This window comes from Fundulus heteroclitus, chromosome 18, assembly GCF_011125445.2.
Source record: "Fundulus heteroclitus isolate FHET01 chromosome 18, MU-UCD_Fhet_4.1, whole genome shotgun sequence".
Taxonomy (NCBI): domain Eukaryota; kingdom Metazoa; phylum Chordata; class Actinopteri; order Cyprinodontiformes; family Fundulidae; genus Fundulus; species Fundulus heteroclitus.
The window spans coordinates 32,601,891-32,618,628 of NC_046378.1; the positions used below are offsets into that span (position 1 = coordinate 32,601,891).

General features: G+C 39.9%; 1 protein-coding gene across 4 annotated transcripts in view; it reads right to left on the reverse strand.

Moving 5' to 3' along the window:
* Window positions 1-13,590, reverse strand: part of cadm2b (cell adhesion molecule 2b) — a 218,194-nt gene extending 204,604 nt beyond the window's left edge. For 2 of the 4 annotated variants that reach the window (XM_012879610.3, XM_012879607.3), the window contains exon 1: window positions 13,251-13,590. In XM_012879610.3, coding sequence (XP_012735064.1) covers window positions 13,251-13,311 — 61 coding nt within the window. In that variant the 5' untranslated portion in view covers window positions 13,312-13,590. Of the gene's footprint in view, window positions 1-13,139; window positions 13,230-13,250 lie in introns of those variants that run through there. The other 2 variants (XM_036149550.1, XM_036149549.1) reach the window with 1 other exon arrangement.
* Between the last annotated feature and the right edge of the window lie 3,148 nt (window positions 13,591-16,738).

The following is a 16,738-nucleotide window of genomic DNA, read 5'->3' on the forward strand; positions in this document are numbered from 1 at the left end:
GTTTTGACAAATCTCTTTTTTGGACCCCTTGTTGGAAATCCTGCAGACAAAAGGCCCCATCCCACAATTCACCGGCATCATTTGTCTGTTCATATAAACATCCAAAACATTTCAAAAACAAGTATACAGCATCCACATTGACATTTTAAATGCTTTTTAGGCCACATTCCCAGTAATGCTGCTTTTCTTAGATGTCCTTTTTTTCACACTGTATAATGAGAATAGGTTTTGAAAAGACAACAGAAAACTTTAGTTGTGCGAGTTCTCTGCAGTACAACAACCCACTGTGATAAAAATAACTTAACAGATTACCTGCCTGTTGGGTCAAAGAATAGTGTACTGATGCAATTTCTGTAGAGAAAATATTAACTTTGTTCAGTGACTGCAGCAAAAGGAGAAAAGGGAGATCATTGCACAAAGTAAATGAGATTCACAGGCTCATCCATAGTCGGGCAATAGCCCACTTCAACAGATATGAAGGCCAAGAGAGAATGGTAAAGGTCAACTCTGCAAACAGCAATGAAATGAAGTATAGGCTTCATTTCAGACATAATACTGTAATGTCGGGAATGCACAAACCTCTCGCAGAACACACGCCTACCACCCAGCTTCACATCAGGACCTGCATCAGATATCCTCATATTCTCATACTCATATTTCCATTTTTCAAAGGCTTACCTTAAACATCGCATTTCAAATAAATCTTTACATAAATTCTGCCTTTACAAAGGCATTATGAAATGTAGTTCACCGTTAACAATATAAAACCCTTTATTATGCACAAACTGTAACATAGGATCGAATGGCATACGAGATGTATGGTTAGCTATGACAGCACATTTTATCCTGTTATGTAAATGTGCTTTAAATACGAATATGAAAATGTCTTGCTGCCACAGAATTGTTTGCGTTGCCTTACACGATGCGGAAAACGAAACCATCCAAAGACAACAACGTAAATTCTCAACAGTTTGTGCTCTTCCACAGACATACAGGTCTGTGCACAAAGATTCATGTTTATTGATCTTTTGCACGTTTTATCATGTTATGACCACAACGTATTTTGGGGGTATTTTACGTGATCGACCAACACAAAGCAGAGCATCACTGTGAAGTGATACGAAAAGGATAAATAGCTTTCAACATTTCTTGCAAATTAATCTCTACAAAGTGTGGTGTGCAAGTGTATAAGGCTCTCTTTACTCTGATACCCCAAAAACAATAATGTGCAACCAAATTAGGGCTGCAACTAATAACAAATATACATATATATATATTCTTTTTCTTATATATATATATATATATATATATATATATATATATATATATATATATATATATATATATATATATATATATAATTTTCTGTTTTGTTTTTTATTAATCAATTAATCTGAAAATCAAAAGCAAATCAATTTTAGCTAGTTTCTTTAACAGGCAAATTTGGCAGTCATTGCATTCCAACAAAATGTATGCATAAAAAGAAAAAAAAAAAACATTTAAGGTGCAACCTAGGATATGTTAAAGTTAAATAAAATGAAGGCCTTAATATTTTATGTATTTAAACAAAAAAATGTGTATTCAGCACGTGTAAATTTGCAGCTTTAACAAGAAATAAACAAAGGGGTTTCTTTGGTTATAAGTGCAACTCTACATTAAAAAGAATCTGTTAAAACCGTTACTTACAGTTTTTATAACAAAGATTTTAACATTCCATCTAACGTATGATTTGCATTTAATACATATATGCATTATTTATTGTTTGTAACTTATTGTTTTACTTTTTTAGACATTTACTTTAGTTGCACAACTCAATGAGTGTAAATATGTGCAGAAGCCATGACATGGTAGGTGGTATAAAGTCTGCACATCATTATGTGATGCCGCAGCAGTAATCAGTCAAACATGGGCCCAGATTTTAGTCTAAATTGTTCCTTGAATATGATTCAGTCTAAAATGTGACATTAACGAGATGCTTCACTTCTGAGAGGGTATTTGATCACTTAAAAACCTCAGGATGTCATTTTTCGCAGCTCATCCGTAATCCCTGTCTCTTCAGATACTCAACAGGCATTGTTCTTGTGTTGCTGCAGTTCTCAACAAAACTGCTGCCTAAATTGAATACTTTCAAAACTTTAAATCACTTTTGCTTTTTAAAAAAAACTTTTTCCACCTAGGCTTATTTGCCACTGAAGCAGATGTTTAGCCCGCCATGTTTCGGGGTTCTGCGGGGTCTTGAAAAGACTGGAATGTATGGAATTTATTTAGTGAAGTATGGAAAAAAAAAAAAAAAATGAATAATGAAAAAAAAACTGAGTTCCCAGTCTTTTTTTATTTTATAATCGTATTCCATTATCTAAAAGCTAACTATTGGATTTTCTGTAAAAAAATAAAATGTGTATTATTTAAATCCAAATTTATTCATCCTCCTGCCAGATACAGATTTTAAATGATTTTTATTTTACCAAGCTGTTTTTTTCCTGACTGGTAGTAATATTGATGTGTAGGAATGGCCCAATAAATGTCCTAATTTAAATCTGATGGCGAATCTGTGAAGGGAGCTAGGATTAGGGTGATGGTAAATAGGCCTTCCAGCTTTAAAGGTTTGGGGCTCACCTCCAAGGTTAAATAGTCAAAATGCCAGAAGAAACATGCAAAAAGCTGCTCGGCAACAATTAGAAGGGTTTAATTGCCGTACAGTAATTAAGTGATTGATTGCTGTGATGGCAATTAAGTTTTTGTTGTTGTTGTTGCATTGATTAAATTAGAAGTGTCAATATATTTTGACACACAATATTTGAATAAAATTTAAGTAAAACATGCTTAAAAACAGAGAAGCCTTTTACATTATTTTATCAATTTTTAAAAGTCTAATTTCTTATCAGAAACAAACTTCTTAGTTGAATGAAAAATTATCTTAATTCTACTTCTGCCAGGGGTCTAAATAATTTTGTGGTCAACCGTAGTGGCAGTTTATTTTTGGTTTTCCACAATCTTTTTCGTTTTCCAGTTACTAAAAGATAAACAAAGACTCTTTTGTGAAATGAAGGTATTACTAATTTTACATATTTTTCTTTTTTTATAGATTATGATAAGATCTAAATTTGCCCATATTCCCAAAAACTAATACAATTATAAATCCTCCAGTTATCACCCTTACACTATATCAACCCTGTTTCTTAATTTGTGAAAAAGAATACATAAAATAACAACAAAACAGATTTCTTACGTTAGTGTGATAAAAACAGATATTTTTAAAAGGAGTATGAAAAAGTATATTTTAAGTTCAAATAATTTTTGAATTTTAATGGAACGAAAATACATACGAAGAAATATGGATGTTAAGGAATCCTTTTATTATCTATTAAGGTTGTCCAGCTTCAGACGTCACCTCATTCGAGCTCCAGAGGTCAAAGGGATGTGAATACTTTTGCCAGCCAGCATTTATTTTTTTTATTTTTTTGGTATAGGTTTCCATAAGTCTTTGCACAACGAGCTACTGCATCAGTAAATGTTTCGATTTACAGGCTGAGTTAACTAAGACAAACGGACGGCACGTAATTTTATGTTTGATAAGCAATGAAGATGTCTGAATAGTGACGTTTCCTGAATTTTAAAGTGGGGTATAAACACTGCTTTAACTGCTTTTTAATAGGAAGAAGTGACGCATCAAGCTTATCATGAGAATCAGGTATGACGGCTTCACGGCAGGATGGAACGATTTTAAGCCTTTTTTCCCCCGCAGGAACGGGCGAAAATAATCTTTTATGGTGTAATTGCCTTACAGTCTTTTAGATTCATTGCTGGGGTTACAGCCATTCAGAAGGTGAATGGTGTGTAAATGTGGGATGACAAAGAGCAGGGCAAAGGGAGTCTGACTTCACGCAGTATGGCGCTAAGGCGTTGAGCGGTGAATCTTAAAGCCCCTTCCCCACTTGTCTGGGCACATTTGCCTCTAGCTAGGGGTTTATCCCCACAGATGTATATCTGTCAACAGAAAGCAAGCAGGGCACCGCTGGCTCTTTTGCAGCATATTGGTTCTTTTCACTGGATTATCATTTGCAGTGGCATGCTGCATATACCGCCAGAGCCAGCACTTGGCAGCTGGGAGAAATTCTGCAGGGATAAGCTAACCCTCAGCAGTGGAGAAAGGGTATCCTTGAACGTAAACCTCCCTTCTCCGCCATACCTTGTCGTCAGCTCAGCCAGCTTATTCCTGCTGACTGATTATTCTAACCCACAGGAGATGTGCTCAGCCACACATCTCACAGGCTCCCTGCGTCTTACAGTCTGGCATTTTGTGGTTCACATTGGCTGGAATCAGATCCAAGCTGTAACAGAACTCACTTTCCAAAAAAAAGAAAAAAAAAAAAAAAAAAAAAAAAAGAACGAGAGAAGAGCAAAATAAGGACTGCTGCACCAGTTTCAGTCTGAAAGTATGCCCAATGTGACAGTTTAAGTGAACAAGCAAGACGGTTGGCACTTTTCATATTTATGCTGATTTCAGAAGCGTTAAAATCCTGTTTGAATCAAGCAGCCTAATGGTGAGAGTGACAGCTTCTCAGTATACCCAACAATAAGCTTCTAAACCAGTCAACTGTTGCTTAAACAAGAACACTAAGAGGCGACGCTTGATTTAATTCTGATCCCCTTGACTTCTTTCTGCAGATTGAATAGTTTGTAGTGTTGTTAGACTGATTAAAGTGTGAACGTGCAAGCTGCAAGTCTCAGACGTTTCCCCCAACAGAAAAACTTTATTTCCCATTCAAAATTAAAATGTTCAAAACGAATACTTTTAAGATATTGTATATATGTTATGCATCAATATTCCTTATCATCATGAAACACTGTCAGTTTTTTATTTAAGAAGGCTTTAGGAATGCATTTCCTTTTCTTTCTTTTCCTAGATGTCAGCAGAACAAGATATCCTGGACATCAGTTTATCACAGACAACCATGAAGGAACTCATGGACAACCTTTGTAGTCCAGCGGTTTTTAATATTTGCTTTTAATTTCTATTTCCCCATGTTTTATTTTGCTTCTACATTTTACTCCAACCTGCTTTCATTCTGTTTTATTTTCCTATGTTTTAATCATCCAAAGCACTTTTTTCTATTTGTGCTATACAAATAAATTTGCCTTGCCTTGCCTTGCCATAAGGGAAATTTAACGTGGCAAATCAACCTAAAATGCATGTTTTTTGGACTTTGGTTGGAAGCTAAAATCCCCAGAGTTAGCATGCAAACTCCACTAACAAAAGTCAGAGTCCAAAATACAAACTACCTTTTTGTAGCAAGACAAGAGTTCCCGAATTTCCAAGTTTGTCTCTCTTTTTCCGTAGAAGGAGTTTTGTCGTAAAAATAAAGCTTCACCAACCGGATAACATCTCTCTGCTCCAGTGCAGTCTGACCTAACTTAAATGAGGCCTTGTGCATGCATTTAGATGAAAGCGCTCATTTTAATGTATGGCCGTGTACCTTACTGCTGGAGCAAACTGCATTACATTCTCAAAGACAACAGCTGTTGGTGCTATGCAGCTGATTGGGCGAAAAACTACTAGCACTAGTTTGGCACAATTTTATTTTATTTATTCTGATATAATTACAAATTTAGCGAAGAGGATTTGCGCAGATGCATCCTTCCACTGGTTTTTGAGACCTGCTCCAGAACTTAATGATTTATAGCGCCGTTCTCCGTCTCTTTGATCACTTCTCTTCATACTCTGGTGCTGAAGAGAGAACTGCTGCATCCTGGAGCACATATGAATTTCTCCTATCTACTGGACTTGATGGGCTTGTTTACATCTGTATGTATTTATTGCAGCCTGCTTTGTAAATCCTGTGTTGAATGAAAGCAAATAGCACCTGCAAAGCAGTTGCCAAAACTGGGGGATCTAGGCAAGGCAAGGCAGGGCAAATTTATTTATATAGCACATTTCAGTACAGAGACAATGCAAAGTGCTTTACATGATTAAAATATAGGCGGAAAGAAACAGAATAAAAGCAAGTAGGAATAAAATGTAGAAACAAAATAGAACATGGAAAAATAGAAACCAAAAGCAAACATTAGGAACAGTTGGACTACAAAGTTGAACTGATGATGTTTCAGTTTGACTAGAACAGTTAAAAGCAATCCTAAACAAATGTGTTTTTAATCTTGATTTAAAGGAACTCAGGCTTTCTGCACTTTTACAGTTTTCTGGATGTTTGTTCCCGATAAGTGGAGCATAGGAACTAAATGCTGCTTCTCCATGTTTGGTTCTGCAGCTAGCCCTGCAAACTACGTAAGATAATATGTGTATGTACCGAGAGGAGCTATTTAAAACTGAGAGTCTTTACAACTTCAAAAATGTGTGGATCTTTGTTAGACTAATATTTCAAAACCTTCACTCGCCAGGTTTGTATTTTAATGACTAGTCTCCATCCCCTCTCTAATCGAGGAGCACATTTTTTTTTTAATTGGTGTCATAAAAGAATGTTCAACGTATACCGCCTGACCTCTTTATTAGTGTTTTTATACATCGGCGTATTTGATACGAGACTAAATACTTTCACCTTTTTATTTATCCTCCATTAGCGTCGTCACTGCCCCCCCCCCCACACGTCATGGTCAAACGCACACCCAAATGTCACCTGCCAGGCTGTTCTCGCCAACACGTCTGATGAGATAAAGCATGATGAAAGGCACCGTGCTCAAACAAAAAAAAAAAAGAAAAAAAAGACAAGTTCCCCTCGTGGTGTGGGAGCTTTTTGGGCTTAGTAAGACGGAAAGTGATGAAACGCCCGAGAAGAAGGGAAATCACATCAAGCCAAAGACTCCGTCCAACAAAGAAGCGTGCGGATCATAAGACGCAGATCCGTGTTACAACCAGTCGAGGGGTTTGCAAAGAGCCTGGGTATGGCTGCACCACATGGCTAATTAGCATTACTAGCCTGCCTGCCATCTTACCTGATAACTCTCTTTGACAAGTCTGTCTGCTGTCTTCATTAGCTGCCTTTGGTGAAATATGCTCTGATGGTGTGATGATACTCCAACACTTCACCGACTGACTCGAGTTTCCACTCCTGCACATATGGGTGCAACAGCACCTTTCCTAGAGCAGCGGCACACGGCACAAGTTTAACAAATTCTGTCAAGCCGACATTTTAAACGTTTGGACAGCGCGCCACACCGTTGGCTGAAGTTATTAATAGGATTCCAGCATTTCACATAAGCAAAAAAAAAAAAAAAAAATAGTAAGCATATTTCTGCGACGAAGAAGAAGAAGAAGAAGGGGGAAAAAAAGGGATGAGTCTGTGTGAAATGACTCACAACATTATGGTGCATGAACAGAGCTGCTGAGGCTGAAGTCTTGTCTACAGAATCGCTGCAGTATGTGATGTGGCGCACTGCAATTTAACTGTCGATTAGGCCGTGAACGCTCAGTAGATCCGCTCCCTTATACCTGCGCTTGGAGAGGTTATGTTTTCAGTCCCATTTGTTTGTTTGCCTGTTAGAGAGGATGGTTTCTCGGAAAATTGCTCATGACTTCAGGAGGAAACAGGGGGATGGCATAGACCCGAAAGTGTACTGATCTGAGAGCCATTTTTTTTTTCTCCCCCTCTAAACTTCTCACCTCATTGTCATTCATTAGCTACTGTACACGTTCTATATTAAAGAGAATAAAGAGGCAAAAGGAGAAAAGTCTATTACAAAAGCGTTTTTCATATCTTCTTTTAATTATTCATCGATTATTTACATGAACGACAATTATTTTTATTAAGTCTACATTGTGTCCCTGAATAGAAATGTTTATATATTCTTCCCCAAATAGGCGCTATAATATATTTTCCCCTTGTCTTTTCCCTTTCACTTCTTTATTAAAAAATAGATGCATATACACCATTGATATTGAACTTGTTGGACAATCCAGAAGAGACAAGCCGAGCACACGTGGTTTTCTTATGCACTAGAAAGAAAATGCAGGATGAAGAATGGGCCTTAGGAGAAATACGTTTTGCTGCTAATATTTTAAGCTTTTACTCCCACAGGACTGCTCAGTTTACTGCTTTACTTAAATAACAATCTGAAAACCTCTTTCATAAGTCATATCATTTAATTGCACAAATGTTTGGAGAAGAGTCCACAATTGAAGCAGATTAAAAATTCAAATCATTTTAATGACATGTTCAGGTGATTATGCAGCTTTTCTCTTGGTGCTGTGCTCTGTTTACCTGCTGTATCGTTTTTTTTTTTTTTTTTTAGTCATTGTTCGACTTGTCACATCTTTAAAAAGCAACATATATGATTTATACTGTTGGAGCACTGGCCTTGGCACCTCGTGCATCTAAACTTTACCCTCATATCATAAATATTTTAAGTAGCCCTTGAAGTGGGCGCTATCTCAGAACAGCCCCTGGACAAGATACATTTTTCTGGGCCTTGTTCTTTCTCTTTCCTCTCATGAACCAAAATCTGGTGCCAAGTAGGCTAGCTTTCTCTTAACTATTTTTAACCTCAAAACTGGCACAACTTTTGTTGAAGCTTTTGATTTTAAAAGCCCTATAAAGACAAAAGGGAAGGCAGGTCCTTGCAATTTTGTTTGGTGCGTCATGGTGGCTGTTTAAAAAAAAAATAAAATGATAGACATAAAAGCATGAATCTTTGATCGCAGCTCTTTAATGCCACGCATCTGAAGTTACAATCAAGCAAAGCTACTGTATATAAAAACAATGGCAGGCTGTCCAGTGCAGCGAGAGGTTTTCATGGTGTCGCACTAGACAACAGGGCCATTACTGCAGACCAGTAAGAGGTGCAAATCAAAACATATGTACAAATGGAATGTAAAAGTAATGTAATGTTATGTAAAGGAACAGCATTAAAAACAATGCATCTTTGAATTATTTGAATTAAGACTACAAGTCCAAACAGTGACATAGCTGGTAGCGCTGTTGCCTTGCAGCAAGAAGGTCTGATGTTTTAATCCCGGTCTGGGGTCTTTCTGCAAGTGGTTTGGAGGTTCTCCACATGCATGCATGGGTTCTCTCCGGGCCCTCAGGTCTCCTCTCACTGCCCAAAAAAAAATACTATTGCATAAATTTGTTGCTCTAAATCACCCTCAGATATGAGTTTTTGGACATGTAAGGTTGTTTATTTTGTGTTGTCTGTGTTGCCCTGTGACGGACTGGCAACCTGTGTGTGCCATTCCGTCACAGGCCACGGAGACAGACATCAGTCCCCTATGATCCTGCAAGGATAAGCAGGACGAGTTTATAAGAGAGCGTTTGCTGTGAATCAATTCAATTCAGTTCAATTTCGATTTCTAAAGGGGTTTATGGTTTTAAACAAAGGCTTAAGAATTGCAGAGTTGACATTATATATCTGTCTGTAGCATCTTATACTTGGCTGACGCTACTAAGAATCAGTCACTGTGTGTATTCCTTAAACTAAGATTTTCAAAAAGTTTTCAGAATTGCCAAATCCACCAAGTTTTATAACAGACAGTTGAAGGGGGAAAAACAAGACCTTTGCTGCGCTCTGTTCGTCCTTCCAGATATCTGCTGAAAGTCTTGCTCTCTCTCGCTCTGTCCCAGCTGACTAACCTGCAGACCTGTCCTGACGTGCTGTAGAAAACACACGTTCCTTCTTAAATAGCTTACATCTGCTTCCCCTGAGGGCTGCACAGTGGGTAGCGCTGTTGCAGCAAGAGGGTCCTGGGTTCAAGTCCTACCCTTGCCCTGGGTCTTTCTGCATGGAGTTTGCATGTTCTCCCTGTGCATGTGTTGGTTCTCCCCGGTTACTCCGGCTTCCTCCCACAGTCCAAAAAACATGACTGTTAGGTTAATTGGCCTCTCTACATTCTCCTTAGGTGTGAAAGTGTGTGAGAATGATTGTTTGTCCTGTTTGTCTCTGTCCAGGGTGTACCCCGCCTCTCGCCCATTGACAGCTGGAGATAGGTACCAGCACCCCTCACGACCCCATGAGGAATGGAAGTGTTATATAATGGATGGATGGATGTTTCCCCAGACTGGAATTTTAACACCTTATTGATACTGGAAATATCTAATTTTAAGTCTTTTTTACCCAATAACAACATCCACACAAGAGAGTGTTGTCGTGGTAAAACTTTTATGTCCTTGTCAAAGTCTTCTTGCATCACTATCACTCAATCTGATGCCCTCAAAAGAGAGAGAGAGAGAGAGAGAGAGAGAGAACATGGGACTGAGCAAGGGAAGTTATGAATGGATGCAGAAAGAGTTTATTCATATCAAATGTTGGTGCTGCCTATTCTTGGATTGGCAGTTTTTTGGGATAGAAGTTTAAAGATGGGGGGGTAGCAAAGCTTTAAGTGGAATTGGCTAAGGCCATCCACTTAAAGCACCAGCTGACAAATACATTGGGGCTAATTTTAAACGAAATCAGTCTGTGTAGTTCACAGCCATAATTTTCGTCTCAGATATGAGGTATGAATAGCATTTTTTTTTTTACATTCCTTAAGCTTTGAAGACTACAAGACATCTTTCACTTGATCTGACAAAATAGAAAACTAAAATGATCCTTATCCCTTCTCTCTCTACCTGCTGCAGCTGCTGTGCTACTCCCACTACCCTCACTAGTCTTTAATGACTTCCCCCTTTTTAGCGAACCCCGTCAATACCAGTAATACTAAGCCTTCAAAGCTATGCTAATGTCTCTGTATTATTAGTCATAGGCTCACAATGATCCCGCTGTTGACAGAAGTTAAAGTCAGTGGACCTTTAAATCATTTTATCGGACTCTTTCAGCATAAATAGTAACTGCGACTCCTGCCCTGTCGTGTGTTTGTAGTGAACTAATATGTAAAGCTTTTTATTCATCTAATTTTCCTCTGTTTTTGCAGAACATTCCATGACATAGGTGGATTAAATTCCTTATGCCAGTGATGCTTTAAGTTGAATTCAAAATCTCAGACACATTGTCTGCACAGTCACTTTGCTTCGGCGTCCATTTGTTCTGTAATTTGTCTGTGCCTCTTAAGAGCGTTATTAAAAGTGATTGCTTTATTAGAGAGGAACTAAACAGGTGATTCTAATTTTCAAAATGCTTTTTACTGTCTGCTTTAATTATGCGGTGCGCTTGTTTAAAGAATTCTCAGACAGACGAACTGCTGTCCATTTGATCTGTCTGTACAGTGTGCAAACCAAGAGCATTTATTTTTTTTTAACCTCAGACTCAGGCAGGCAGACAGAGAGGGAGAGTCATATAGATAGATAGATAACATTTTCAGTTTGAGGTTATGAGAGCATTTTGAGGTTAATACATCACAGAACTTGCAAAAATCCTCCAAGGTTATTTAACTCAAACCATCGCCTAATCCTCTCCAAAAGGGGCATGTCTCTAGGCAAGCTGTGGCTGGCTGTGGATGTGGTTGGATGTCTTTTCGGGTCACAGCTGTGCATAACAGATGATGGCATTTCAAGTTGGACAGCTATGTTAGATGAGGCAAGACTTGCTGAAAGCAACTACCCCCCCCCCCCCCCCCACACACACACACAAAAAAAAAACAGATCATTTATTGAGGGATATTTTATAAATATGTTGTGATTTTGTTTCTTCATAAATTTGGTGCATCTCTGATAAGTATGTAAACTACTACTAATGTATAGCATCTGCATCAGTACCAAATTGGAGCTTGGGACAGGGGGGCTTTTATGTTTAATATTTATTACAAATATGGATTTAAGAGGGAAGAAAAACTTTCAGTAAGTTGCAGCATTATTAATTAATTAATTAATTAATGAATAATCTATATATGTGTTCATTTATGCATGCTCACCTGTGTTATTTATTGTTGTCCTACATCACACAACTTTTGAACGTGGAGACCTTGATTGACGGTATAAAAAGCTCCTAAAACTCTCTGGTGGTTTTTAATTTTGCCATGCCGCCCGCCCCCCAAGATTATCAGTTGCCCCCATTTTGAAAACCCTTCTGGTGCCCTCACTGGCTATCTAGAGGGGCTATCTGCTGAAAATCTAAAACTAATATAGAGAAAATATGTTAATGTTACGCTTCAATGTCATTTTAAAAAATATATATAAATGCAGGACTTTTCAGTGAACAGGGGTCCTACTGATATTAACTTTTTTTTTTTTTTTTTGCTTCAGGATCAAATAGGGGAAACTGGGATCTTGAGTAGTAATCTGTTGAAATCATTCAGTGCTTTATGTTAAAATTGCTCTGATTACTGTCATTATATAATACCTTGCACAAAATCGATGAAAATGTCGTTATTGTCATATGGGATGTTTTTTCTTCATTTAATAAGAGAGGAAGGCAGATTAATTTGGTCATTTGTCATATGGAACACTTTAACGGCACCACCAGCAGCTCTTCTGGAGGGGGGGCTAGGGAACGGTGGTCGCCTATAGGGCGGTGGCTGCGCAGGCATGTCCAGGAGCGGGACGGTCTGCGGGGAGACCGGGCTATTGTCGTGAGGCGACATCGAAACCGAGCTGCAGAAAGGCTTCAAGTCACGCAACCTCACCTACGTCTCCGGGCGGCCGAGCGGCGCACGACGCTGTGCCCAATGAGCAGCACCACTGTTGGGGATGCACACGCAATACGTGCTGCCGAGACTTTAAACAGTGAGCAGTGCAAAAATCTTACCTAATGCACCCATTGCTGCATAGGTGACTTTTCTTTCTCTTTGTAAATTCGTTGTTTAAAAAAAAGAAATCGACGCGTTAAACCCTCTTTACAGTGAACCCGAGCGCACAGCCTGTCTGTGGTTGTAAATATCCACTCAATGACACCGGACTCAGCAAACAAGACACCAGCCACCTCTCCTGCACCCTGTATCAGTTTCAGGAGACCCGCACCAGCCGGGGGGGGGGACACAGCACACAGAAGGCTTCGGTGAAGTCGTCCGCATGCTTTTAACGGCGCGCCCCCGAGGCGACGTCCAAGTTGCCCCCCGACACCGAAACTTGTGCAGCCCGCATTCTTGCCCCATCGCTGCGCCGCACCAGTCAACTTCCCAGGCATTCCAGCACACTTGGGCTCTGACGGCAGACAGCGGCGGCCGCGCACCGCTGCGGCCGGGAGCTGCGCCGTTTCAGCGCCGAGCCAACTCTCTCTTCTCTCACGCATTTGCCATGAACGACACAACTTGCGCTCACATGTTCCATGACGGCCAGATGATCTCTCGCACTCCACGCAGCATCCACCTCCCCGCACACCACGCCCGTCTGCACAAAACAGCAACATGCATCCGAGGGGGGGTGGCTCACCTTTAAAGACGCTCGCACAGAGGCTGTAGAGGATGAAGATCAAGTGCTGCTTGAGCATCATATTCTTCTCTATTTTTTTCCTGCACAATTTTACGCCAACACTCCACTCTTTCTTTCTTTCTCTCTCTCTCTCTTTCTCTCTTCTGCCAAGATTGGACTTATCCAGCTGAACGGCGCAGTTTTGTGACTGACCCGAGTTACATTGATGAACTCTGCCGTTTTTTTTTTCGCAGGAGTCCCCGTGTGTTTCCGCTGATCAGAGGGGGCAGTGATGACTGTGGTGTAGCAGGACGGCAGAGGTGCTCGTCGGCAAAGTGCAGCTCCTGCTTTCCTTTATTGCTTCCACTTTGAGTCGCTGCAGAGAGCTAGAGTCCCGCCCACGCTTTTTGACTAATGAAGACGCTTCGCCAATGAAAAACACCTAGAAATACTTCTGATCTCCGGTAAACAATTACACTGAGTACACAGCTACTTTGTTACATGCGTTTGGAGCAGGGACAGAAATCTTTAGATTCTTGTGTTTGTTGTTGTTGTTGTTGTGATCAGGGCAAGAATTTCTAAAAGCTGCTGCAGGAATGTGTCCATAGCTTTTCTACAGCTGAATTCCCCAAAAAGTAATCATAAAATATGATGACATTAAATGATTCCAACGAGTTGGATTGTTCTATAATGGTCTTAATGGGCTATACTCTTCTCGTTATTTTAGAGGAAATCTGTCGTTTGGTGTTTCACTGCGGAACTCTAAAAAGGACGTTTTTTTTTTGTTTTGTTTTCCAAATGAAAATCTGAAAAGTGTAAAATTAGCTATTTTTGTCCATAAGCTTTGAGCTTCTAAAGACTAACATTATTGCCCACTCGTCTTGGCAGAATGGCTTTAGTTTTGTCACAAGAGGGTGTGAGATTAACCGTTTCCAGCTTCTGGCTGAACTTTGACTGGGCCATTCTAAAATGCCAATAAGCTTTGGCCATCACAGCTGCAACCCCTTTTTCAGTCCTTTACATGTTGTCTTCCTGGATGCTCCTGGTGGTTTTTAGCTCAGTCCATCTTCCCATTAATTCTATAAAAAAAAAAAAAACTTTTCCACAGCATGATGCCACCATGGTCATGTTCCAACAAAGGATTGATGTGTTGAGGGTGATTTGCATGGTTAGTTTTCCATTACATTTTGTGTGCAGCCCCAAAAAATAGGTTTTAATCAATGACCAAGGATCTTTTTACTCATGTTTTCCACACATGGTCTCTTGCGTCCTGGAGAGCCTGCAAGATTCTGAGTTTTAATCCCACAGACTGCCAGTCTGGATCCCCGAGCAAGAGCCTTAGCCCACAGAATTATCCCTGGGTGCCGCACAGTGGCAGCCCACTGGTCCCTAAGAGATGAGTTAAACGGCAGAGGATGAATTTCATTGGAGTGCATGTTGCAATGACAAATATAGATCATTTATTACTATTGATTATTGTTATCTTTACAACATTTATTACATGGCCTTGTTGCAGGCTGCAAACAGGACTTCTCACTGTTTTCTTTTCAACAATAGGTTTCTTCTTCCCACTTTTCCATAACGGACAGCTTTCTGGAGTGCCCTGGTAATTGTTGTCTTATCCACAGTTGTGGATCACTGCAGCTCCTCCACAGGGTCTCTTGGCTGGGTCTTTGATCAAGTCTTCCCTTGCCCAGACTGACAGTTTAGGTAGACCGTGCCTTGGTAGGTCTGCAGCTGGGCCACACTCTTTCCATTTTCACACGATGAATTGAGCATTGCTCTGTGAGGTGTTTAAAGCTTGGCGTTTTCGTTCATGACCTAACCTAGACTTCTGCACGACTTTATTTTTGAGCTGTCTGGTGTGTTTCTTGGTCTTTATGATGAATGCAACTGATTGCACTGGATTCATTTAAGGGTATCGCAAAATAAAAGGTGCTAATACGTATGCATATTTAATTGCGTCATTTTTCTCTCACTGTTGTGTGCTCATTTGTGCTGGTCTATGACATAACATCTCAATAAAATACATTTAGGTTAGGGGTTGCAACTTGCAACATGACAAAATTTGAAGATGTTCAAGGAGTTTGAACATTTTTCAAAAGACGCCATAAATGAGCTCTTTCACATCTAATGAGCAAACAAGCCAGAAGTCAACACAAGTGACTGAAAGTAACCAAAATGTTGCCTAATGCATTACTGCTTATCGTGTGTTGTTTGTTTTTTTTAAAGTGCTGAAAAGGACGGCATATAGTGATGACAGAAAGACCAGCTCGTGTTGTGTGTAAAGGCTATTGCTTTACAGAGGTGGTAACCCAGTGTCTGAGTGCATGTCAGGAATGACTGCACATGCACAGGGGAGGTAAATGGGCTCCTGGACATCCTCCCTTCTTTCAAAGGGTTCCCACGAGGCGGAGAGAAATGAATGTGGCCGTTCCCAAAGACAGAGGTGGGAAGGGGAAATGGCGGCTTCAGCCAGGGAGCATTCTCAAGGCAGATCGCAAGGATTTTACACATGGTTTAACATTCTGCCGGCCAAATTTGGTTCAATTTTTCACAGTGGTCCTCCACGCCACTCCCACTTCAAATCAAATCGCTGACCTGAGTCAGCCACCTGAGAAAAGATGTGGGTCTGAACATATAGTCCAGGCTTTTTACATCTTTAGCTTCTCGCTCAGTGGGAAAGGGGAAGAAAAAAAAAAGCAATGGCAAGATTAATTGTCGAAACAATCAGGTGGACCGCTAAAGAAATGAATGCAGTATGTTTTCATGTTGGAATCAGTTATGCTTTTAATCAGCACAGTTTGAAAGGGAACCTTTTTCTTAGATGGGCCGATGCTGCATTGGAATCATGCACATCTCTATTCCCAGTGGAGCTATCGATGCCCATCTGAACTGTAAACCTTGAAGGACTAAGTGCTCTTGTGTTACATACATTCTCTTTACAACTCACTTATAATTCGAAGCAGAACTATACAAAGCCAATTACCAAGAGGATGGGGGGGTAAAGAATCAATCCCATGTGTCCTGAAGGTCAGTTTCTCGTCATTTCATTAGATCTTCGAGAGTAGAATTCTACTCATGTACCTTCTTTACGCCGGGAATTTATTGACCATGTGAGTTCAGCAGAAAAGCTTGGGGTGCTGACACAGATCTGTGATGCAGAAGAGCACATTCCCCTTTTTGCATATATCCGTGGGTCGTTTCATTGCATTCTGCGCCTTCCTTTGTTTCATTTGGAATGCTCCGTCATGTGCGCTACCAGATTTAACGAGGTTGCAAGACCCACATCCGAATCCCAACTACCTGTTGTGACACAAGACAATTTGAAAAAGGCTTCAAGTTATTTCAGAGCAAGTTTTCCAAAGCGCACAAAAGAAATCAAAACAAACGGTGAGACAAAAAGGCACGGCGAAGGCGAGTCATTAATATGCATTAACCCATCAGCGTTAGGATTCCGACCAACTCACTGATCAAAACAGCTGTTCCAGACACACTCCGCACAATAC